The 24,373-nt window shown below is 34.2% G+C and overlaps 2 protein-coding genes across 5 annotated transcripts in view; both read right to left on the reverse strand.

Annotated features, from left to right (window-relative positions):
* The window catches only part of LOC143232294 (uncharacterized), a 45,795-nt gene extending 31,629 nt beyond the window's left edge, over positions 1 to 14,166 (reverse strand). For all 3 annotated transcript variants that reach the window (XM_076467522.1, XM_076467521.1, XM_076467523.1), the window contains exon 1: positions 12,780 to 14,166. In XM_076467522.1, the coding sequence (XP_076323637.1) occupies positions 12,780 to 14,166 (1,387 nt within the window). The remainder of the gene's footprint in view (positions 1 to 12,779) is intronic.
* An 8-nt stretch (positions 14,167 to 14,174) lies between these two features.
* The window catches only part of LOC143232292 (uncharacterized), a 44,922-nt gene continuing 34,723 nt past the window's right edge, over positions 14,175 to 24,373 (reverse strand). For both annotated transcript variants that reach the window (XM_076467519.1, XM_076467520.1), the window contains 3 exons: positions 21,796 to 21,835; positions 20,384 to 20,473; positions 14,175 to 17,671 (listed from right to left, as the gene is read on the reverse strand). In XM_076467519.1, the coding sequence (XP_076323634.1) occupies positions 14,175 to 17,671; positions 20,384 to 20,473; positions 21,796 to 21,835 (3,627 nt within the window). The remainder of the gene's footprint in view (positions 17,672 to 20,383; positions 20,474 to 21,795; positions 21,836 to 24,373) is intronic.

Consider the following 24,373-nt stretch of genomic DNA (forward strand, 5'->3'; position numbering starts at 1 on the left):
GGCAGATATTTCACAACTGAACATCCACATAAGTACAAAATCCATCAGGGACACTAATAAACAATACAGAATTAAATGCTTGAATACACAGACATACACAAGCTAACAATACAATCACTAGAAATTCTTGCATACTAGAAGCAAACTATGCAAGACCTCAAGATAAATTGCAGAAATTCAGATAATGGTGAAGATATTTACATCAGTAGCCACTGTTAACTATGGAATCCATTGTGAGTAAAGTCAACAGCACAATTGTCAATGTGAAATCTTTAATTATAGTGAAAAAGCAGTGTTTATATAATATCTCCTGACATGGGTGCAATAACTTCTATGAAATGTTGAAGGATGAGGAACTCTGAGTAAGTTGATGATTGTCAAGTACACTCAGATCTTTTGTCATGTGGTTTCGGATTTCAAAAGTCAGTGTACCTGTTTTGAATTTCTTTTCCATAAATTGATAAAAGATTAACATTGTGGTTTTCTCCTCTCAGAAAATAGCATAGAAAGACATACATTTTAAAAACCAATATAAAAATTACCTACTATCAAGAAAATATCTTCTATCATATCTCTATCACATTACATTGCATACATATTAAAAACCTTTTTCTCAGATAATAAATCAGTTTAAAAAAAATCAGCTTTTCACATCATTATTGTAAATATTATTAAAAAAATTTTTATCTCACAAAAATGCATTCTTATTTTTTTATATATCTATACTTTTTAAAATCAGAATGTGATTTGGTGAAGCTTACCTCTGTTTTAAAACTTTTATATACAAGTATTAACTGTCCAGGGTCATCCCTTGTTTTTAATAGACAAGACAAAAGGAAAGACATATATTCAACTCTTTGGCTACTCTTAGCTGTCAAAATAGTGAAATTTGAGTGCCACTCTTAAAGAGTACTTATAACCTAAAAGTGCCATGACTGGCCCAATATCCATAGTTGAAAATAACATGAAACACCTCTAAGCATAAGAAACAGCTATTACTTCATGCACTACCATGAAGATTTTTTATGCATTCTACAAGCCATGAACATTTACACAGAGTGCATCAGCCTATAATGTAATCAATAGAATATAGCCCTCCAGCATTTGAAGAGTGACAAATTTTTCATGCCCAGTATGTCTCATTCTTAAAGAGGCATAAGAAATATCTGAATGGAAGAGTGAGAGGTTTTGCACAGAGGTGGGTACTTGTTTGAAATGCTACTCACTTATCTGCACATGAATGGCTAGAATCTCACACTCTGATGCAGATAAAGAACTCATAAAGATGAGTTCCTTTCTTAAAACAGTGCCAAAAGGGGACAATGAGCACTGGGGGATTGAAGCTATTCAGGCATTGCTCAGTAGAAAATTGTACCCATTTCAAGAAGAGAACACTTTTTGCTCAAGAGAGATGGCAGAGGAAAAGATATTATAATAAAAAAATATTTTATTTGGCCATAATGTTAAAGAGGTGGGCAAAATGTAAAATTGCTCAACCTGCCATTACTTCACAGGTGATCAGCTGAGCATAAATGTGTAATGTGGCTAAGGCAATATGTCAGGCTGCTCCATACTGAGAAATATTTAAATAAGATACTCACCAGAATAATAAGGTGCACAGACAAACATCCAACACTTGCCTCCCAATGAGAACACATGACTCTTATGGCTGGATTAATCACCAGGAATGGCTTGGTTCAGGATGTAGTAGGGTGGTCTATACTACACTTCCAGCTTATACCCCAGCCCAACTTCTCATTGAGAATGGATCCATTTACTCTCATACAAGTGGAATTTGTTCCAACGGGGGGAACTTAAAATTTGTCCTCCTCAGAGGTTTTGGACTGAGGAAGAAAAGGTTCTCACTAAATCACTACAAAAAAAAATGTGTGTGTGTGGATGGGTGGGTGGGTGAGAGATGTTCGCACTGAACTGGAAAATCACATGTGCCTAAGGTTCTTGACTGACAGACTGTGCAATAGGTTACCATAACAAAGAAAAGTATACACACCTGGAGATATTTTATATGGCCTGAAAGATAATATGTTTTGTACATTGTCAAAGCAATTGTATGAAAACCTAATTTCAACAGTAGGCACAGATAAGCTTAACACTTTTTGTATTCCCTTGCTCACTGCAGATTTTGAGAAAGACAAGTACTCCCTCTGAGGCAACATTTGCCATTTGGTGGGTTTCATCATCTCCCAGGCATACAGAACTGGTAGATAATATTGATGAGGGAACTGTGAAAAATTATAATTTTCCCATGCTGAGAAGAGAAGAGATAAAAGTCAGTATAGGTGAAACTGTACTGCAGTGTTAACCAATTATCAAGAAAAAAAGCAAAGTTGTAAGATGATAAACTTGAAAGAAGGAAAATAAGAAAAGTGTCATCAACTACAGAAGGATACATTGGCCATATGAAGTGTATAAATCAACTGGACAAAACAGAAAGGGATAAGTTTCTAGAGGAAAAGGAATTTAAAGGCAAGAAAAGACATTGTCAAGTTTCAATAAAGGGGTAATACAAAGGAGAAAACAACTAGTGCAAAATACCACAGAAGGAGGTGGGTTGGAATTATAGAGAAAAATAAAGGGGAAAGGTGATGGTATGCAGAAAATATTGAATTATTCTCCAAAGCCATTAAAGTCTGGGGGGGAAAGGAACAGTTACAGAAAAAGTGATTCAAAGCAAAAAGTGAGAGTGATGATCTCAACAAGCAAGAAGGGGAAGAAATATACACTCTACTTACTACAGGGAAAGAAACTACAAATTTCAGTACCGTAAAATTAGAAACTTACTTGTGATCTAGTGGGAAACTTTATGGGTGAGAAACCTATTAAAAAACCTATTGTAAGAGGCATCAAAAGCTCTATGTCTCAAAGATGTAAAGATGGAGGTTGAGCTTGCTTTATATACAACAATATATGAGAAACAGTGTGTGTGTGTGTGTGTGTGTGTGTGCGTGTGGGGGTGGGGGCATGATTGAGCTTGAAAGACAAGCAAGCCCCTCAGAGGAGAAGAAGAGGGAATTGCAACAGCAAAAATCTCACTAGATGGAACATGTATAGACTAAATTCCATATAGACCAGTAGAACAATAGGCCTCAGGAATGTTAACCTCAAAGAAAAGACCATCAGACCCAGCAGAAAAACAGATGGGAACATAATTAATTTAGTGAGAAAGGCCCAGAACTAATATCTACTGTTATCAAACCAAATAAACAAAAATGAAGATAGAGAAATTGGGATATGCAGAAAGCATCCAAGATCTTAACCTAGATCACCCTCTACAGATTGAGAAAGTCATCCACTGGCAATCAAGGAAAGATGAAAGGAGGTGCAAATGTTCATGGGAATGACAAAGAGAGGAAGGTTCAAGAATTATCATACAGCATTTCAAACAAACAAGGTGAAGACTGGAAGAATAAGGTTTTTCACATTGAGAAAGTACCCAAGTATCAGTAGCAAAATAAGGAGTCCTCAAATGTACAAAGTTGGTGAGCAGAATCCCATCTAGAAGATACAAGACAAAAAAAACAAATTGTCTCCAATATCCTTAACTGCCAGTCCTAATAGAGGAAACTTGGAGAGTAACAAGAGTACATGAGACAGGAGAGAGGGGAATCCTACAAGGTCATATAGGATAAGAAATGTGGTGGTGTCCTTGATCTCAAAAGCAAGAAATCTAAGTGATAAAAGATGACTATTGACAAGATAAATCAGCTCAAAATCCCAGAGTATAAGAAATACTCCCTTAAATCCACATCATAAAGAAAGAGTGCAAAACAGAGGTCCATGACAGAAGAATTATGGAGGTAAATGTCAGAAAGTAAAGGAACCTGATGAAATACATCTCAGAAATAAACAAAGTCAACTATGACAACATGGAAGAAGAAAATTCAGGGAAAATTGGAAAAGAGGCACATGAAAGTTGCTCCAGTAAAGCTGACACTGTGATTTCAATCCTCTGAAATAAAAGAAAGTAAAACATGAATAGATAGCAAAGGTGTTGAGTAAGAAAGAGATGAACAGAGTGAGAGAGAATAAAATGAATAATTCTAAATTGAAAGAAGAGATTTAACTAATGGAGACTGGTTGATTGTTTGGCATTTTGTGGCACAAAGAAATTAGGCTATCTGCACCAAAAAACTGTAAAAAAATTAAAATAAAGTAAAATTATTTAAATTTATAAAAATAAATCATGTTAAACCAAAACAAAGTCCAATTTTTGAACTAAAAACTTAAATAGTGTTCAAAAGACCAAGGCCCTTAAAAAAACTAAAAAAACGTGTCACTAACGATGATGACACTTTCCAGCATCAGGGGTAAACCTGTAAACAAAACATGTCTAAAATGGTGTCATCGTTCAGAGTCGTAATGGCAGCAAGCCAGTAAAATGTAGACTATTTTACCCGAGTGTCATACAGACCACACATTGGTGCATAAGTCCCAGAGGAAAGAAAATGAGTTAAAAAACTGTGACCAATGCTTAGCTTAGTTAGGACAACTTTTTTCAGATCCTTATGGAAACAAGATGGCCAAAGTCCAATAGAGGGTTTTATCCAGAAAAGCTTGTTTTCATGTTGCTCACTCCAAGTCAACTGCCATTTGGTACACAGCAAAGCCTTGAATATAGTACCATAGTCCATGTATGGAACAGGCAAAGCAGTGATAGCACAAGAGTAGACAGACTTAACTATGGTGTGAGAGAGCTCATTTCCACAAATACCAATGTGGCCTGGTATCCAGAAGAACTGGACAGAAGTAGATGTTAAAGAGAAATGGGCCAGTAAGTTTTGAACATTAGTGAAAACTAACGTACAAATATTTCAGGACCAATAGAGAGCTCAGTGAGTTGGTATAAACAGTACAAATTGAGTCCTGCTTAGCTTACACTGCACAACAAAGTTTTTGCTTCTTGAACACTGTTGGGTGTTCCTTATAGATTTTTGGCTGCTGATCACAAAAATCACATCCAAATTTGCCCACCACATACCATTTCATTAAAATCATCAGTTTTGTCATGTTTTTTCTTATATCTGTGTCCAAAAATTTTCATTTCTGTAAGAGACCTACGAACAATGTTTTGTGCAGTCTGGGGATGTCCAGGCATGAAATTAGGCCAGGTTGGAAGCTGTTCTGTGAAATTATGCAGCATGGGCATGCTGGAGCCAGCTTGACTCTGTCTCAGTGAGCTATAAAAGTGGCTTGCATACACAGATGCTGCTCATTGAATTAATATAGACCTTATAGTGTGTATGTATTGTTTCAGAATATAGCATTGCCTCAGTACCACTGTAACAAGTAAGTTAGATGTTATAGACGTTTTACAGGATGACTAGTGTCGACCAATATATCTCGTCAATATCGTAACAACTGTGATACATTCTGCTATATTTGTGGCAAGTATACGCTTGTTCATCAGAGACGCTCGACTGTAAAATTGGTGATCAAGACCAGGAATGGGTGCTTCACATTTGTTGTGCAACATGTGTTGTCTGTCTTAGAGCTTGACTCAGAGGAACTCAAAGGACAATGGCATTTGCCGTCCCAATGATATGGCAAGAACAGAAATACCATGTGACGGACTGTTACTACTGTTTGATTAATGTGTCTTGTTTCTCTGCCAAAAACAAGAAGTCAATTGAATACCCTAATCTGCTTTCAGCAATGAAACCTGTGCCACATAACAACAGTCTTCCAATTCCAAAAACACCAGAGGAATGGACCTTGGATGAACCAGATGAAGAAACTGCAATGTAGAGAACTGGCAGTGACACTGATCCGGATTTTGAACCGTGCTCCTCAGGTAATCCACATCTCATAACACAGTCAGAATTAAATGATATAGTCAGAGATCTGGGTCTGTCAAAAGCAAAAGGTGAATTGCTGAGCTTTAGATTGCAGGAATGGTGTTTGCTGTCACCAGGTACAAAAATTTCTGTTTTTTGAAACTACCAAGATGATATAAGCAAATTCTTTGCACAAGTTGACAGTCTCTGTTTCTGTGTTGACATCAAAGGATTGTTCTCTGCTTTGGGTTGTGACCATGACCCGCAAGAGTGGCGTCTCTTTATTCATTCATCAATGTTGAGCCTCAATGCTGTTCTGTTACACAATGACAATGTTCACCCTTCAATACCTGTTGGCTATGCAGCACACATGAAAGAAACCTACAAGAACATCGAAATGTTGCTGAAACACATCTGGTACAGCAAGTACAACTGGAATATCTGTGGAGATCTGAAAGTCATTGCTCTGTTACTGGACTGCAGCTCAGCTGTACAAAGTACTGTTGTTTCATCTGTGAATGGGAAAGTCTTGCCAAAGAATCTCATTATTCTAGACAGAGCTTGCCACTCCGTAAAAAGTTAGTTCCAGGACAGAAAAATGTAGCACATGAACCGCTTGTTGACCCTGCAAAGACCTTTTTGTCTCCTCTTCACATAAAATTGGAACTTATGAAGAATTTTGTGAAAGCAATGAACAAAGAAGGCGAAGGTTTTCGTTATTTAAGACAGATGTTCCCAAGAATAACTGAGGCCAAGATCGAAACATTAGAATATTAGAAACATAAATGCAATTAAATACGTTATTGCAGGTAAACAGTTAACTGTCTATTTCTCAGAGTTCCTACGTGATGAAGCAAAACCAAAACTATATTTGTGCATACCCAGCAGGTACCTGTCACAATCAGCAAAAACTCTTCAGGAAGCAAAACTTTTCAAAAAAATTGTTATGCAGTGTTATATGTGATCCAGAGCAAGAGAAATGGTGTACAGTTTGGCAGAAACTGCAGAAGGGATCCTGTGCACAACCACAGGATCACAACAAACCATAGCAGAGCCCACAGAGACACCTAATTTTTAACCATCTGCATGAATCAGAATGGAAGGGTGGTTCAAAAGATGTTTGGCAAATAGAAAATAGTACTTACAATCAGAAGTATCTGCCTTCTTCAGATGAATCAAAGAAATGTAATATTTGGGGATGGTAATGTCATCTAAGGACAGACCTAATTCAGCCAACTGCACCTGGATATGAAGGCCAAAAGGGACAGTGGCAGACCATCTATTCTGAAAAAGCATGACCCTCTGAGGAAGAAAGACACAAGCCCAGGTAGAATGTTGGGGTAAGGATTGAAGTTTTGAAGCATATAGTACAGATAGTTACAAATGGTGGAGGTGCAGAAGAAGTTCATGAGACTCTGTGCACAAACTCTGGACTGGGGAAGTGCAGCAAGTCCCCATGCAGAGCCAAAACCCTTGATGATGAACAGGGTACAGCATCTTTATCATAGAACATCAGTCCACTCCCAAAGAGGTGGAAGAGAGGACACAGAGGATGTTCAGTGCTCTTGTTACCTGTTTGATGTGTGGTATAAAGGTCAGCTTATGGTCAAAGATAAGCATAGAGAACCTTGTCTCAGGGACCATGGGAAGCACAACTTCACCGACACAGAGTGAATACCCCATTAGTGGTAAAAGTGCATGCAAACGGTTTTAGAGAGAGAAAAGTTAAAACCGTTTGCTGTGGTCCACTTTAGTAAATGATTCAGGGCAGTCTGTAGCTGGTGATCAATAAACCTCATATTCGACAACTATCATGAGATGTGGAAGTTGTTGATAGCAAGCCATTTTTGTAACAGTTAGAGAGAGTTGTCCAGTAATGGAATTGATCTCTATACTGAAAAGTGTGACACTCAAGATACAGCCCTAAGGGACTCAAAGTTCCTACAGGAAAGAATGGGAAATGTTGGACCAACACAAACTTGGAATCAATGCCTATTAAAATTTTTTTATTAAAAATAGGCAAATGACCACACAACCCATATTAGTGGAAGTCCCACAAAATGTCATACCTACATGTAGTATTATAAGCCTTCTCAAGGTCAGAGAATACTGACACAAGATGTCGTTGCTTGAGATAGGCTTCTCTGATCGACATTTCAAGTTGACTCAGGTTGTCCATGGTGGAGCGCTGTCATCGAAACCATACTGGGTGGACAAGAGGAGGTTGTTTGATTTGAAGAATCAAACAAAATGAGCACTAACCATCCTCTCTAAGGTCTTAAAGAGACAGTTTGTCAAAGCAACTGGATGGTAGTTTGAAGGAATCTTGGGATCCTTCCAAGGCTTAGAGAAAGGTAAGGCAATAGTCTGGCACCATGCATCCTGCCAGATATAGTTAAAAACAGCCAGAAGAATAGTAAGAGAGAGATGGTGCAGCATCTCATAGTGTATATTATCAGGTCTGACCAATGAAGAGCAAGCTTGAGTTCCACCAGTGTAAAGGGGAGATTATAGTCATAGAAATGATCAGCCTAAAAGAAAAGAGGTGATTGCTCTGCCTAAGTCTTGATGGCTCAAAAGGTGAAGGATGAAGCAGAAGTGCTAGATTCCTGGCAAAAGTTTTTGCTGAAAGTATCAGAGATTCTCTGGATATCAATAATTTCCTGGCTATCAGAGTGCAAGATCAAAAGGGGGACAGAATTATACTGCCCACTGACCTTTCAAATCTTGTCCCATATGACTTTGTAACTGATGGTAGAAGTGATGCTGGTCATGAATGTAACCCAATATTCCTTCTGGCTTTGACATCTGACTTGCCAAGCATGTGCATGAGCCTGCTGAAAAATGATGCAGTTTCAAAGTAAAGGATATCTACAAAAGGTATCCTAGGCCTATTTTTGAGCCTTCCATGCCATGTGGCAGACAGGATTCCAGCATGGATGAGGATACCATGGAAAACATGAGGTTTTAGGAATACACTGAGCAGCTGCCTAGATAATACAGGCAGTTACTGCTGCCATGCAGTCATCTATTGATAGCTTACAGACTACACCAGGATCAAGTTCTGTGAGAGCAGTGAAAGAGGGCCAGTTGGCTTGATCCAGCTTCCACAGAGGTTGATGGGTCAAGTGGCATCGACCACGGCCAGTTTCCCTTACTATGACAGGAAAATGATCACTGCCCTGTGGGCTACTGTCAACCCTCCATTAAAAATGGGAGAATAATGAAGGGGAGCAAATTGAGATCAATAGGAGTAAAGGACTGATTAGGTGCATGAAAATAAGTAGAACAACCAGTATTGAAAATAGAAAGGTTGTGATCAGATAGCATACACTCTACAGAGAGACCCTTCCTATCAATATCAGCAGTGACATCCATTAAAGCCCACCAGGATTAAAAAGGGAGATGGCAACTGTTCAACAAGAGCATCAAGATCTGATTAATCATAGGTCTATCCAGGAGACTGGTAAATAGAACAAATAGTGATGGTACAACCCAAGGAAGCAAGGATGGCTTTGGACTCCAAGGGTGTGTCAAGCAGCAAAGACAGGGTGGACACATGCTGATCGATTAACAATGCCACCCCTTCATGCACTCGTCCGTCATACAACCTATCATTTCTGCACAAAAAACCTGCCAAAAGGTAATTGTATCAGAAGGTTTCAGAAATGTTTATTGTAAGGAAAGACACACAGAATGGTAAGAATCAATCAGTGCTTTGATTTCATGCAGATTAGAATGTAAACCTTGACAGTTCTACTGTATCAAAGTAACCATTTTTATTTATGCGTAAGCAAATTTGTTTTTGACCATGTCTTTTTTCTTCATTTGAAGGAGACCTATCAACCTCCATGGATCCTTCTCTGGGTCATTTGGGCAGGCCTTTGTCATTGGAAAAAGATCCCAGCAACTGAGCTTGTTAGTGAATAATTGTTCTGCATCTTGGAGCCTGAGAAGAAGATGGACTTGAGAATATGCATAGGCCCTAAACCAAAGGTAGTGGATCTGCTGGAAGGAATGGAAGGGACAGAGATGAGTGTTGATGTTAATTCATCAATTTTCTAAAGCATGGTTTTTAGAACAATTCTTTTCAAGGCACAGAGAGATATGTCTGCACTCCAACTGTAGCCATGGAATGAAGTGCAGTAGTATACGTTTGAGAAAGAGTGGTGGACAGTCACTATGAAGCCTCAGGGTAAGAAATCTTGTGAACCATTTACAAACTCCTCATGATGAATTCAAAGCAGCATGGGGAGTAACCTCATTGGGTATATCCCCAATGGTCTTCGAATGCAAGCCCCTCTAGTCCCTTCTGAATAAAAAATGGAGACATCTGCCCTAAAGATTTGTCTGAAAAAGAATGTAGTATCAGAAAATGAGGTATAGGTGTTGAAGATTGCTTCTCAGAATCTTCAAGATGTGGTTATTTATCTATCGTCTGTTTGTTCACTATTTTATTTTTATTTGGGGGATTCATAGTAAAGAAAGAATATTTTGGTGCCTAGTAACTCCACCCACCATGAAGCCCTACAAGGTAACACACTACAATGCCAGGAATTCAAGGTCAAAGTGGTGTGTTAGAGTTGGTCCCCTCAATCACCAGAATCCTTTCCTCCCTTTCATTGGTTGTCATGCAAGATAAACATGTGGGTGAATGTTTAGATACCAGAGGAGGTAAACTGAAATAACAGAGCCTTTTCTGGGAGGTCCCCTTACCACATACAAGAATCTACACTGAGGGGGATAGAGACTGAGATTCAGTAAAAAAACAAGAGAAGGAGAAAACAAAAGACATGTACCTGGGTAATCCAAGCACTGAAGGATGGGATGGGATAACCTAACAACATCTTAGGTGAAATATTTATAAGATAGGGCAACCTCAGCTGAAGTAAACACAAACAAGGGGTACAGAATTTTGAATAAGAGATCAAAATAGAACCAGCTACCTGGTGTACAATGGCTCAAATAAGGCAGTGTCCAAAAGTTTTTCATAATTGCCAAAACTGTGAAAAATGTGCTAATATTTTTGCCACATAACAAAATGAACCATAAATTTCAGTACAGTAAGTCTAGAAACTTACTGTTGATCCACTGGGTACAGTGGATTTAATGAGTTAGAAATTACTTAAAAGAAATTTATGGCATGTCAAAGAGAAACATAGAGGTGATATGTCAATGGTGTATAGATCTGTTGAGGCCATTAATGAGGATTTGACACACATTACGTGAAACAACAATGCCTAGTGCTGTTAAAACAACCTCAATGCAAACAATAGAGCATATGTATGTAAAAACAGCTCATTTGGGTTGGGAAAAGTTTTTATGTTGAGGAACAAACAACATTTTGTCCTTCTTCGGTCATAACATTGTTTGCTCCTCAATGTAAAAAAAAAAAAAATCTCAACCCAAATGAGCCATTTTTACATATATTTTTCTCTACAAATGGGTTTTCTTGACATCACTGATTAATAGAGCATATGTTGCAAAAGTACAAAGACAAAAGAAAATATGAACTGGAAGATAATTTGATTCAAAGTTCTAACTGAAGTGTAAAATTTGGTGTCTTTCTTTTTAGAAACAATGAAATTGAGGAAAGACAGAATACATAATGAATGGCAACAAAACTGTAAAACAGTAAACACAAAATTGTTGATAATTTATACAGAAGAGAAAATGTTTGAAGACAAATAATGCTGAGCAAAGAATTAGAAGAAACATTTAAACAACTTTGTGATATGCCTCGAGTTTTCCAGGCAACAAACAACATTATGAAAAAATGTATTAATTTTTTTTGTCCGTCAGGAAATTCCTATTAAAAATAATTAACAACTTAACTGAATATTATATAACTCACAGGAAAGAAAAGAAACAATGAAATAATTTTATGGAATACTGTTACACTTCCAAACAAACCCAGCCATGTAGAACTCTCAAAACATTTTAGGATACTATAGTAATAAAAGTCTGAAAGATGCCTTAAAACATTTTTTTTATACACAATAAGACTTGTATATTAGCATAAAAAGCATTAAAATTATAGACTAGACAGATCATCATGAGGTTTATTAACAAAACAATCCGTTAACCTAACTTACTGGATCATCACAACACTCATGATCAATATGAACCAATAAACCACATTTGGTAAAAAAGGATCATTACAATAACTCAGTAAGCCATTATAGGGAATGAAAACCACTAACTTCAATTAATGAATTTTGATGATAATTCTTGGCAAACAGAACAAAGAAGACAGGCACGAACAACCACTACATTAACTTAATTGACCAACAACAAATTACAATCACGAAGAACTACTCAAATATCATACTGGTAAAGTATCGACTGATTCAGTCAAAAGTAATCATCAAAATAACTTCCTGGATCACCACAGCATTTCATTGCAAGAACAAATAAAACAATTTGATGGAAACCCCCAACCAGGTAAAAAACAACAACATTAGTTATGAGGATAACAGAGCATGCTAGTGTACAATTTCCAAAAGTTTTACTACAAAATATTTTGTACATCTACACAAGTAAAAGTAATTAAATAATGAAAAATGGTATAAAATTTATGTTGCATTAAACTGTATACATTTGAAAAGATTTATGTGTATATTTTAGCACTAAGAAAGAATTAATAAATAATTAATACTAATCACTTTATCATCAATTTTGTGCACCATAAAAACACCAAGATAAAATAAAATATTTTTAGATCTTAACTGTAGTCACCAGTTAACAAGAGAAGTTACTCACTGACTATATACAATATAACAATGTAATACATTAATAAACTCTTGAATACCATACACAAAGATTATATTAAGACTGAGTTCCTGTAAACAACTTTGCAGATTTGGATTGCCACAGATGTTTTTTTTTGTAATTATAAATACTTTAATGAATAATTAGAAAAACCTTCACAACTTGTGCTAAACACAAAAAAAAACTAATCCATTTTGATTAAATGCAACACACCTCCCATAGAATAAAGGACCTCTGGCCAAACACCCACCACTGCTGCCACAACAAATGAAGAAAAAGGTATGTTCCTGTACAAGACATCATAGCAAAATATTCTAGCTTCTTCTAACAATCCTTGGTGTCTACATATAGCAGCATATACACGAGACAATGCTGCTAGACCAAAGAGCAAATTAAATTTCTTTCTAGCAAAGACTGCAGATTTGACAGATATCATCAAAGCACCCATCATATTTCTGAGATGCTTCTTTTTTTTTTCTTCCAAATACAAAAGACATTCTAGAAGACTAGTTTCAAGAGGGCAAATTATTGGAGGTTTTGAGTTTTGAGATAGAAAGTCAATGAATGGATTTTTTGGGCTATTATGCAAGTAGCTAATAAGAGAGTGTACCAAAAATCTTACTGAAGAAATGACTTTTGGGTTTCCAACTATGGCCAAAAAATCATTCCTGCTTTGATTCTTGTCTTCATTAGTCTTTCCATTAGAATAAAGTTTCATCAAACACTTTTCTATTGAAGGTGAGATATGCATATCTTCATGAGGTAACTTCCAATAGCATTTTTTCTCTTTTTCAGACAACTTAGTAATAAAAGAACCTTGAAATGTCTTCCAGCTACTAATACCCTGGCATATTTTCTTAGAGATCTGACTACAGTTCCCTTTGGCAACTTCAGTTTCAATTTCTGAATGACATTTCCTTTTACCATGATGCAGATAATTTATTTGTGAGAGTGTTTCAGAACCTGCAAGAGAGATCTCTTTCTGAGTATGAACAACTTCCATGATATTTCCTTGCTTTTCCAATCCTTTTGGAATCTCTTCAGTTCGAATGTCAGATGCATTTGTTATACTCTTTACCCTTGTGTCAGATTCAGCACCAGTCTTCAGTGAAAAATCTTGTGGTACACTTCCATGAAATGTACTAATATTACCAGGAAAATCAGCTTCAGGTATTGGCTTGGGAACTACCTCTTTTATGTCACTTAAAATTGACCTTCCTTCCTCACTGTTAAGATCTGATGATGATTTTTGATTGATGGAATTTGGTAAAGATGTAATAATTTTCTGGGATTCACTGTTACTTTTAAACTCTAGTGTCTTCTTTTCTGTGAAAGAATGAGTGTTTTCTAATTCTGTAAATTTCTGACACAAACTTTTTGGTGCAGAAGAAGAACAAAGTTTTTCTGGTTGTGAATCTGAATTTTGTTCTTTAGAAGCTAACCTAATTTTTGGTGGTGTTTTAGGAAGTGGTGATATTGGTTTTGAGAAATTTTCACCTTTGTGGTTACTTTTTTTATCCAATGTTGTTTTTAATGATAAATTAGTGCTGAATTGATTTTTGATTTTAGTGTCATGTATTTTTTTCTCAGTCAATTGCATGTCATTTATTATTGTAGAGTCCAAGGGGTTTCTGGGCTGTTATCGTTATTAACTTCAACAGACTGTTTCTTTTCTTCACCTTTTAATGAAGTCTTTGATACGTTTTTTTTCAACAAGGAGAGTCTCAAATTTTTTTTAAATGAATTCTTCAATGGAAACAAGTCACAATCATTAACTATATTTTCTTTTCGAAGTATATTTCTTTTTCTAAGAATATTTCTTGGAGAAGTGATCAATCTGGAGACCTCACGTGATTGTAACTGGGGAAGATTTTTATTTCCCGTCAAATTCTCTCTGGAACAAACATCTGGTGTTATTTCACTTTCAGTGTTTTGTTTATACTGTTTGTCTAAAGTAGCCAATTTAGGTTTCTCTAAATATTTATTTTTACTTTCATTTCTATTTTCTCTGCTTTTTGATATTCTTTGATCCTGTTGATGATCCTGGTAAGGAACTTTTATTTGTGATGTGAATTCTTCAGGGCATTCAAAATGTTGTTTATGAACAACTTTATCCATTTTCCACTGATTATCTTGATACGGTTCATCAAATTTCCAGCTCTGTTCTTTAGAACTACCAGCTTGTTGTGGGTGTTGTTGATGAAGATCATTTTCAACTTGCCGTGCAGGCAAATTGTTTTTGTGAACACAATTTGAATGTGGATTTGTAAAAAAGTTTTGACATCTTTCTTGGTTAGAATAAGATGGATGTTGATCACAAGTCAAGTTGAACTCTCGATTTTCAGTATTAAGTTCCAAGTGTACAGCAGTAATTTTATGATCTATTTTATCTACATCTGGCAACTGAAGACTTATTTTGAAACTACTATTAAATGAATCATGCAAAATGTCTGCTTTGATCTTATTCATACAGGAAGGCGGGTTCATATTTTTGACTGAGCATGATGGTAAACTAGGAAACTGGTTCTTTGCAAGCATGTGACTTGTTCTGCTACTGTCTTCTGTCAGTAGGGAAGTATCTCCACTTTGTTTACACCAATTTCCTTTGGTCCACAAGTGATTCGTACTTACATCTGCTAATGGCATAGATTCAGAAATTATGTCATGGCTAAGTTCAAACCCTTCAGACTGCTGATGAGACAAATAATGAGCAGAATCTTCATCTAAGCCAACATTTTCTTCCACTTCTTGAGAAGTTTGCATATTTTCTATGGTTGGAGAACTTATTTCAATTTCATTAGCTTTAACTAAAAACTTTTTTTCACAATGTTTTCTTCTCTTTTTCTTCTTTGTCTGATAATATCCAAGTGGAGGATCAGCTTTCTGTTGATTATCACCATCATCAACAAATAACTCAGCAACTGATTGGGAATACTGGTAATCACACCTAGGAGGAGGTGGTGGAGTTGAAGGAAGAGGAGAAATTGGTTTTATGATTTCAAATTCTGATTTCATCATTGATGTTATCTCAGCAACTTCCTTTTGAATTATTTCCCATTCTAACAGATCACTTCCAGATGGAATCCTGGAATTCACATAAGAAATGAAAACTTCATCAGTAATATCTGATATTTCTTTTTCTTTCCTACTAGGAACGTCTTTAATTTTTAATGGAATTAAACCATGATCTGAATCTTCAAGTATTTCAGTTGACACTGACCCAGACTGTTCTATACTCTTAATGTTAATATCTTCAACTGATTCAGCTCTTGTGCTGGACTCTGTAACAGGTTTTGATGTAAACATTGGGAATACTGGCTTAAGCAGTTCTGGTTCTTCAGTTACTGATATATCAGTTTTGGATTTTTGAGGCTCACTAATCCCTTTATTTGAGTCAAGTTTCGTTAATTTGGGGATTTCCTCATTAACAATTGATTTAAAATTAATGGAAATAATGTCATCAGCAATAGTAACTATATCTTCTTTGTCAGAATTTAGCTCCTCTAACTTTGTACTGACTTGTTCTATTCTTTCAGAAACACAATTCTCCTCAGTATCTTTTCTTTTAGTAGCATCAACATTTATTTCCAACTTTTCAGGTAAGGAATTTAAGTTAGTAAATGCTTCCATTCTCACAGAATCATGTTTATCTTTCTCATTTACAGTAATGGGTGTTATTTCACTATTGGGTTTACTGTTTACATAAGCATCTGTTTCAATCTCTTCAAAATCAGGTTTATCTTCCACAGTATCAGCTGTCTCTAGTCTCTGTATACCTGATTCATCTCCCATGGCAATAGGTGCTTCTACCATCTTAGAATCAAGTTTACCTTCTATGTCAACAGCCATTTCTATCATTTCAGAATTAGGTTCACCATCCACATTAATAGCTGTTTCTAGAATCTTAAAACTCTGCTTATCTTCCATGTCAACAGCTGTTTCTACCATTTCAAAATCAGATTTATCTTCCATGTCAACAGTCACTTCAGAATCAGATTTATTTGCCATGTCAACAGCTGTTCTGACCACTTCAGATGTAGGTTCATCTCTCATGCCAATAGCTGTTCCCACCATCTCAGATGTAGGTTTATCTTCCATGTTAACAGTTGTACTCATACACTCAGAATAAGGTTTACCTTCTGCACCAGCACTTGTTTTTATTGTTTCAGAACCAGGTTTATCTTTTAAAGTAGCTGTTTCCAAACTCTTTGACACAAGTTTATCTTCAATATTAGCCTCAGTTTCCATCCTGTCATAGTCATGTTTATTTTCTAGATAAACAAGTGTTTCTACCATGTCAGTATCATGTTTATTTTCATTAACAAGTGCTTCCACCTTCCTAGAATGAGGTTGATCTTGAATGTCTAAAGATGTCATTAGTCTTTCAGAACAAAGCTTATCTTCTTCATTAACAACTGTTCTCAACTTCTTTGGTGATAAATACTCAACATTGTAGATTTTTCCATTCTTGCATTTTTTGCTAATAAACGAGTCAGGTTTTTCATTCATTATTTCATGTCTGTGATCATCATTCTTTTCCCACATCAAGTCAGAGCTATTTTTTTCTCTGTCATCCACATTTTTCAAAGTTTGTAAATCAGATGAGTTACAGTCAAATCTTTTTACTGGCTGTGTGACACTACCACTTGCAAAATATTTTGCAGAATTTTCATTATGACTATGAAAATGTATCCCTTTTTTACCATTATCAGCTTTACTGTTTTCACTATATGAATAAATTTGTTCTTCCACATTCTTTGTTGAAACAGACAAAGCACAAGTCATGTTATAAACAGGTGGTGATAAACTATTTATATCACTTGCATCATCACCATTACATGGCAGAGCCGAATCCTTCTGGTCTTCTCCATTGATCATCACATTCATAGATTGTGTTTGAGAACTTTTGAGTAATCTTTCCAATTCATTTTTTGAAGTTGTATCATGTCCATTTTTGAAACAATTATGCTGTGTGGGATTATCAGGACTCAAGTGAATGTCTTTTGTCCTCATTTCTGTATCTTCCTCATCAGAATCTTGTGACATCAAACAATCATCTAAAAGCAATTGTTCTAGCTTTGCTCCTTCATTGTTTTCTTGTTCATCTGTAAGGGTATATACAAAAATAAAGTTACTTCAGCATATTTTATGTATGTATGCTTGTGCTGAAAATATATGAAGACCAGTTTTAAAATAATACTTACCTGATACTGGCTAAAGCCTGATTCAATAAAATTACTTTTTTTAAGTAATATATTCCAAAACCATATATATGCACACAAACTATCACTGAGTGGAATAAGTAGTTAATAATTTTAATACTGAGATGTAGAATGAAACAATCATATCAACAAATACTTTACAGTTGCTTAAGTTTTACAATATTTAAATATCACACATACTTTTCACTTTCCTTGTTTATAAATGTTTATCATGTATGCCTTTTTTTATTTTCCTTGTTTTTTACTGAAGGTCTTAAATAAAAACAAAATTCATGTCCCAACCTTTGGGACACTTAAATAAGCTCAGTAGACTTTAATATACATTATGCATTTAAACCAAATAATAAAGGTTAATTACAAGTTCTGCAAGTTGAAACTGTTTATTACTTGCTTCACATGAAGATGGTTATAAAAAAACTATATACCTTTCTTAGATTTTTCACCTTGTAAGTACTCTTATGCAATATAATTATTTAGCTCTCTCACTATTGGCTGAATCAGTTTAGCTGAGTTCATGACAACAAACTGACCTGCAGAGTTTCCATACTATAATTTATTATGTTATGCATATATTCATCAAATTTCATAATCTTTCAGTACCCATATTGTCTCTCACAGACAAAAAACACTATTCATTTTTTATGAAATATTTTTACTAATAATTTCTCCATGAAAATATGGAGTCAAAGTGTTCACTGTTCTGAGTGAAAACTGATTTTTGTGTGAAGGTTAAAGATACTTTTTCTTCATCTAAACATTGCCAAAAATCATTTATGTAACCTCTGTAACTTTCAAAGTAAATTTAATTTTTTTTTCAGTAAAACATTACATTTTATCTGCTATTTTCTCTACCCTACAAAATACAAAATAAATCTAAATTACCCTTTTTACTTTCTAGAATGGGTTCAAACTGTAACAGGAAACTATATTTGTGTATATTGAATATCTTAAAGCTCATAACAGTGTACATTTATTCCTACTTAAACTTTACTGTTTTATTGCCCTTTGATCCATGTCTAACTAATAATACTACCACACAAGTTTGAACTCAATTGGCAAATGCACATTACTCTCTCAAATTAGATAGTTCAAGAGCTACTTGGAAATGTACCTAGTAAACAATTTCATAATTTTTATATTTTAGTTATAATAATAAATAAAGAATACATATGAAAAAAACAAAAAATTATAGAACTTACCTGGGTTTTCCTTTTTTTATGTTGATGAAACTTAACTCTGTTTTCTTTTTTATACTAATGGTACTACTATATTATATAATTTCTTGTTTAAATAAATAATACATCTAAGAACAAAGAATAATAACAAACGAAAAGCAGAAAATGACCCATAACTACCATAATTTCAGGCTTTCTAACTATGCAATAACAGACATTAAAAATTCAGCTAAGCTCACTGATGTGTTTCCCTATGGGATGAAGCTTGAACTAGAAGAAAAACAGACAATTCTCTTGGAGAAAATAATGCAATAAAATATGTCACTTGATAGACTATAACTCTGGTTTGCTATTGATTATAAATAATACAGTATTAAACTTCAAAACAAACTAATAGCAATTTGTAAGATAGATGATGTGAAAGGTGGATCTGATTTTCTAGTTTATGGTTCCACAAATAAGTAAAATTGAAAGCTATAAAAAGTATGCTTTGCTTAAGTGATAACTAAATTATGATGAGTAATTTATGATAAATTCCATTCTTCTTGAGGTAAATAAATTAAACAGTAAACATCATAATTCTCACATTATGGGAGGTTGATGATTTTTTAAAAATATTACCTTATAAAATTAATGATTTAAAACTTATATAATATGAAAATGTGGTTTATTAACCCTGTTTTATATCAAGATTGTTTATATATTATGACAATAAAGTCAGTTAATTAAATTTTGAATGTAACTCGTAAAAATATTGTGACATGCACACTTTGACATGTCCATGACAAAAAGAGTTAAACACATTTTTTTTAGTAGCAAATGATATTTTGGATGAAATTTTTATAACTGTTTTTTTCTTGTAAATTTTGGTACTCAAACGTTTCATCAAAGTTTTGGGAAAAATCTCTTCATGTACCAGAGTGACTATTCTCAACAAACTCAGCTATCAAGTTAAGTATCAATATCTATCTAATTTTTTTTTATCATATATGCATTCTTCTCCAAGAAATAAAGCCAATTTATGTTTGTCATTGATTTTATTTCTTTTATGACTGTTGTTAAGTAAGAAAGTAAGAGGAACTATATATAACTATTTTATCACTTTGATCAATTATTCAAATCACACATTCATCACTGAAAGGAAAATTAGAAATAAACAAACAGCATTTAGTCGTTTATATTGTCAGTAATTATTTGATACGCTAAGTTGTATATGATGTAGACGGTTTCAGTGGGCACAAAATGAAAAAAATAAACATATTTTCACTATCTGGACTTTGCCTAAGTGGAAAGTATGAAACCTAAATAAATGGCTTGTCATCAAATAACAGATTGCTTGGGTTTCATGCAAAACAAAGGTTCTATGAGAAACATAGAAATCATAAAAATAGTTTTTCAGTACATTTACAGATATTTTTACCTTCTGAGAGGGAATCTTCATAATTTCTTTGCTTGATGTGTACTTTCCTGTAATGCTCCAACAGATACCTATTCCTCCCTGAGAGACAATCTTAAAAAAATCAAAAACAGTATATGAAAAAATTAAAGATTTTGTTTCCTGTAATTAAACAAACATTACATATCTGAAAACAAAATTAAGCAGTAATAATTATCAGTAAAGATTTTACTAAGTAGCTTGTTTATTAGACTTTTATCCACTAGTTTGTTTACTTTTGTGAACAATCATGAGATTTTTGTTTGATATCTTTTTCTCCTGTATTTCTTCAACCTGACAGTTCTATATCTGAATATATAGTAGTATATGTAAAGCTAAGTAGTTCTTATCTTTTCAAATTATCTTTTACAGTAAAAATAAAGATTACTATTATAATTTTATTGACCAAATTAAAAAAATGCAATCCCAATTAGGTAATTGAAAAGGTTGTTTTGGTTGAAGAATGTGAAAAAACTCAAGTAGATCATATATAACTGAGGAGTCAAAACCTCCCTATATCTGGAAAACAGTTGATAAGATAAGACCATGGTACACAAAACATCTTTCAAAAACTCAAGTAAAAAAACAGGTTATGGTAGATACTTTTGGATTAAGAGGGTTTAATCTCCTTTGAATACATCACTAAAAATAAATATTCCATTTCTGCTGACAAACAAACATGGTTAGCCTACAGAGAGATTTAGTTAAGTACAGAAAAACCACTGAAGTTAAACCTTTATGTTAGGCCAAAAAACATCATAACTTAGGAGTTAATATATCTCATTTGTTTCTGTGTGAATATACAAAAAAAATCCTGCTATTAGCTTTCAGCAACTAAAATTCTTTTCACAAGAGAACCATAACATCAAATGACAATTTTAATTCATCATTAATTATTTCCTCTTGCATATTAAATCTTTAATTACAATGAATTAAGAAAGTCTTGAATAACAATTCTCCACTGTCAGCTGTACATGGTTAGCTTTGGCAAACTCCATCTAAAAAGTTCAATTTTCAGTTATTTAGGCCAATATTTTTGTATTTCTTAATAACAAACCAAATTTGTTTATTGTTATAATAATTTCTTTTCCTGCTCATTTGAATTTTCAAGATAACTGATGAAGAGGCTGTGTTTTTAAGATTTCACAGCCATGTACTTAGTTGATATCTGCTAGTAAAAACAAGAAACATGGTGAAGTACTACACTGAATTAAGTTAACAAAGAATATACATAATTTTTATTATGTTTCAATAATGTATTCAATTTTTGATATTCTGTTCAATATTTCTGCTATTTACCAAAACCACTAAGGTTGCAAAGATGACCTCTGAGAATTTGCTACTAACCATAAAATGAATATCTAACTCAAAGTTAAACACAAAACATTTCTACTCACTTTTTTGGCTTAGTAGTTCTCCAAATGTGAGTAGATGTTTCTAAAAAAAACGAAAAATTGGAGCAAAATCAGAGAATAAAATTTATGGTACATAATCTAACAGTTTTCTGAGACTGATCAATGCATTGAATATCTGCTAAATGTTTGTAATTCAGTGCTAACTTTGTCATGCACAAAGTCTATACAACTGATTTATATCCTTATTGCTGTATGTTAGTACTACAAGTCTTTACATCTGTTACTGAAACTTTACATAAAAAAATTGCCAGTACATACTAATATGAGAAAGAATTTTTATCTTTGAAGAGAAGCAAGAAATATTTAAATTATATGCCTAACATGACAACGATGGACAATAAATTGATAATTAAACTGATAATTATTATGGTTAAAAATAAAAGTATCAGTTATTGTATAAAATGAATTATCACAATTATCTTCATTTTTTTTACTTTTGTGTGTTGTATAAAAACGTGAAATACCGTTAAAAAATTTACTTTTAAATCATAATAAACTGAATCACTTTACAACCTTAACCAAAATCAGTTGTGATATTTCATTTTATGAAACACTCACTTCTTGACACACAGTTTATTGTGTTCATAAAGTATTCAGTAACTGTCACACAGTGTTCATAATAGCATCTCATGTATATTAATTATCAGGAGGTAAAACTCCTGCTTCTTGTATAAAACTTTTTTTCAGTTGTGGTATGTTATATTTGAATGCATAAAGTTTATAAAATGTAAAGGCAGTGTAATGCATTTAAAGTATTTAAAACAGTTAAGTGACCAGTCTAGGTTACTCACATAGATGGTTAGATACACATAGAGTTCTGAACCAAACTGATGTCTATGTGAAGCATCTAAATGACTGTGAGATTACATGTAAGTGGATTAAACTTATACCAAATCACACGATACTCACCAATTACTTCTAGTACAAAAGACATCTTGAGGTGAATGGTGTGATAAAAAAAATGACAAAACAGAAACTTTTCTAGCAAGAGATGCTAGATTTGATGTATAGGAGGGGCAAGTTTTAAAGCTCAACAGGCTGTTGGTAAAGGTACCCTAAGTTTCCACAAACAAATAAAGAAATTCACATACAAAGCCTTAACACAAACACTGCTGTCTGAGGTTGGAATATAAGGGTCAATAGATACATTTTTAAAATATCTTTCTCTTTGCAACACATTATATTATCTACATATGCTTCTCTCTTGAGCAAATGGTGACACTGTTCATATTCCCCTCTCCTAATTTCATTTGTGAATAATTTGGATCTCTTGTACTGGCTGAAATGACCCCAAATTAACCTTTAAAGTTTTTATACTACCACTTCTAATATATTTTGTGTAACTTCATGAAATTTCACAGCCTTTCAGTAATCATTAAGAATAATTTAGACACAAAATGTTAATTTATAATGAAGTATTTTCACTAAATATTTCTCCATGAATGTATGGAGTCAAAGTGTTGACTGCTCCAAGTGCAAAGTAATTTTCACATTAAGGTTAAAAATACTTTTCTTTATCTGAAAAATCTCAAATTTCATTTACACAATCTCTAAAATCTCCTAAATATCTCCTTCATATCTTGTCTGTTATTTTCTCAACTCTATCTCTATGTGGGATTGATCAAATTGACCAACCTCATAAACACCCATAAAAGAAATAAATCTAAATTACCATTTTTTCTTTCTGGAATAACTTAAAATCATAACTGGAAGCTACATTTGTTTATCCCAAATAGTTTTAAACTCATAACAGTGTACATATGTTTATTTTTAAGTTTTCTGTTTTATTGCCATTTGAACCATGCGTAGTAATTAAATCATATCATCTGTAAATCACATGGCATATCATGCGGGTTACTTGCAAGATGTGTGTGAGAGTAATTATACAAGTATTTTGCTCATCACTCTGCTGTTTATAAGCACACATCACTGTACACCTTAACTTTGAAATGTGGCATTTGCAATGGGTATTCCTGCACTGCTTTTGGCATGAAAAAGAAATCATTTTCATGCAAGCCATGTCCACCAGTGCAGGATATTGGCATAGGTAGCATTTCTTCATATCATGGATGGTTAGTGCACCTTGCATCAGATGGAAGTGAAGTGCATCATTTGATGGTGACATGACTTCACAGTTACCAGTCTTGGAGAACAGTATTTGCTTTGCTGCACCAATTGGGTCTGTTTGAGATACCTTGTTTATCCTGTGGATGAACCTCTGAGCAGATATGATGATTTCCTCCGTGAACTCACAAACCCCCAAGTCCTTCAGCAACTTATGATGCTCCTTGAAGATTCCCTGTGATGTTTGTTTGATACAATTTGTGACCAAGAAAACAGTGCTGTCCCCAGATGACATAACAACAATATTACAGTCATTCTGGACACCATGTAGCACAAGCCTAGTGCCAGCTTCTACATGTGTGGATCTCAGAGGAGTTATATCAGTTATTCTCTCTGATGATCTAACTTCAAGTTTCCTTCTGAATCTTCCAGTAACAATAATCTCTTTATCATCAAGCACTAGAGGAAGCAGTTCTTCAGACACGAAATGTGCAAG

The sequence above is a fragment of the Tachypleus tridentatus genome, chromosome 11, assembly GCF_004210375.1.
Source record: "Tachypleus tridentatus isolate NWPU-2018 chromosome 11, ASM421037v1, whole genome shotgun sequence".
NCBI classification, from domain to species: Eukaryota; Metazoa; Arthropoda; class Merostomata; order Xiphosura; family Limulidae; genus Tachypleus; species Tachypleus tridentatus.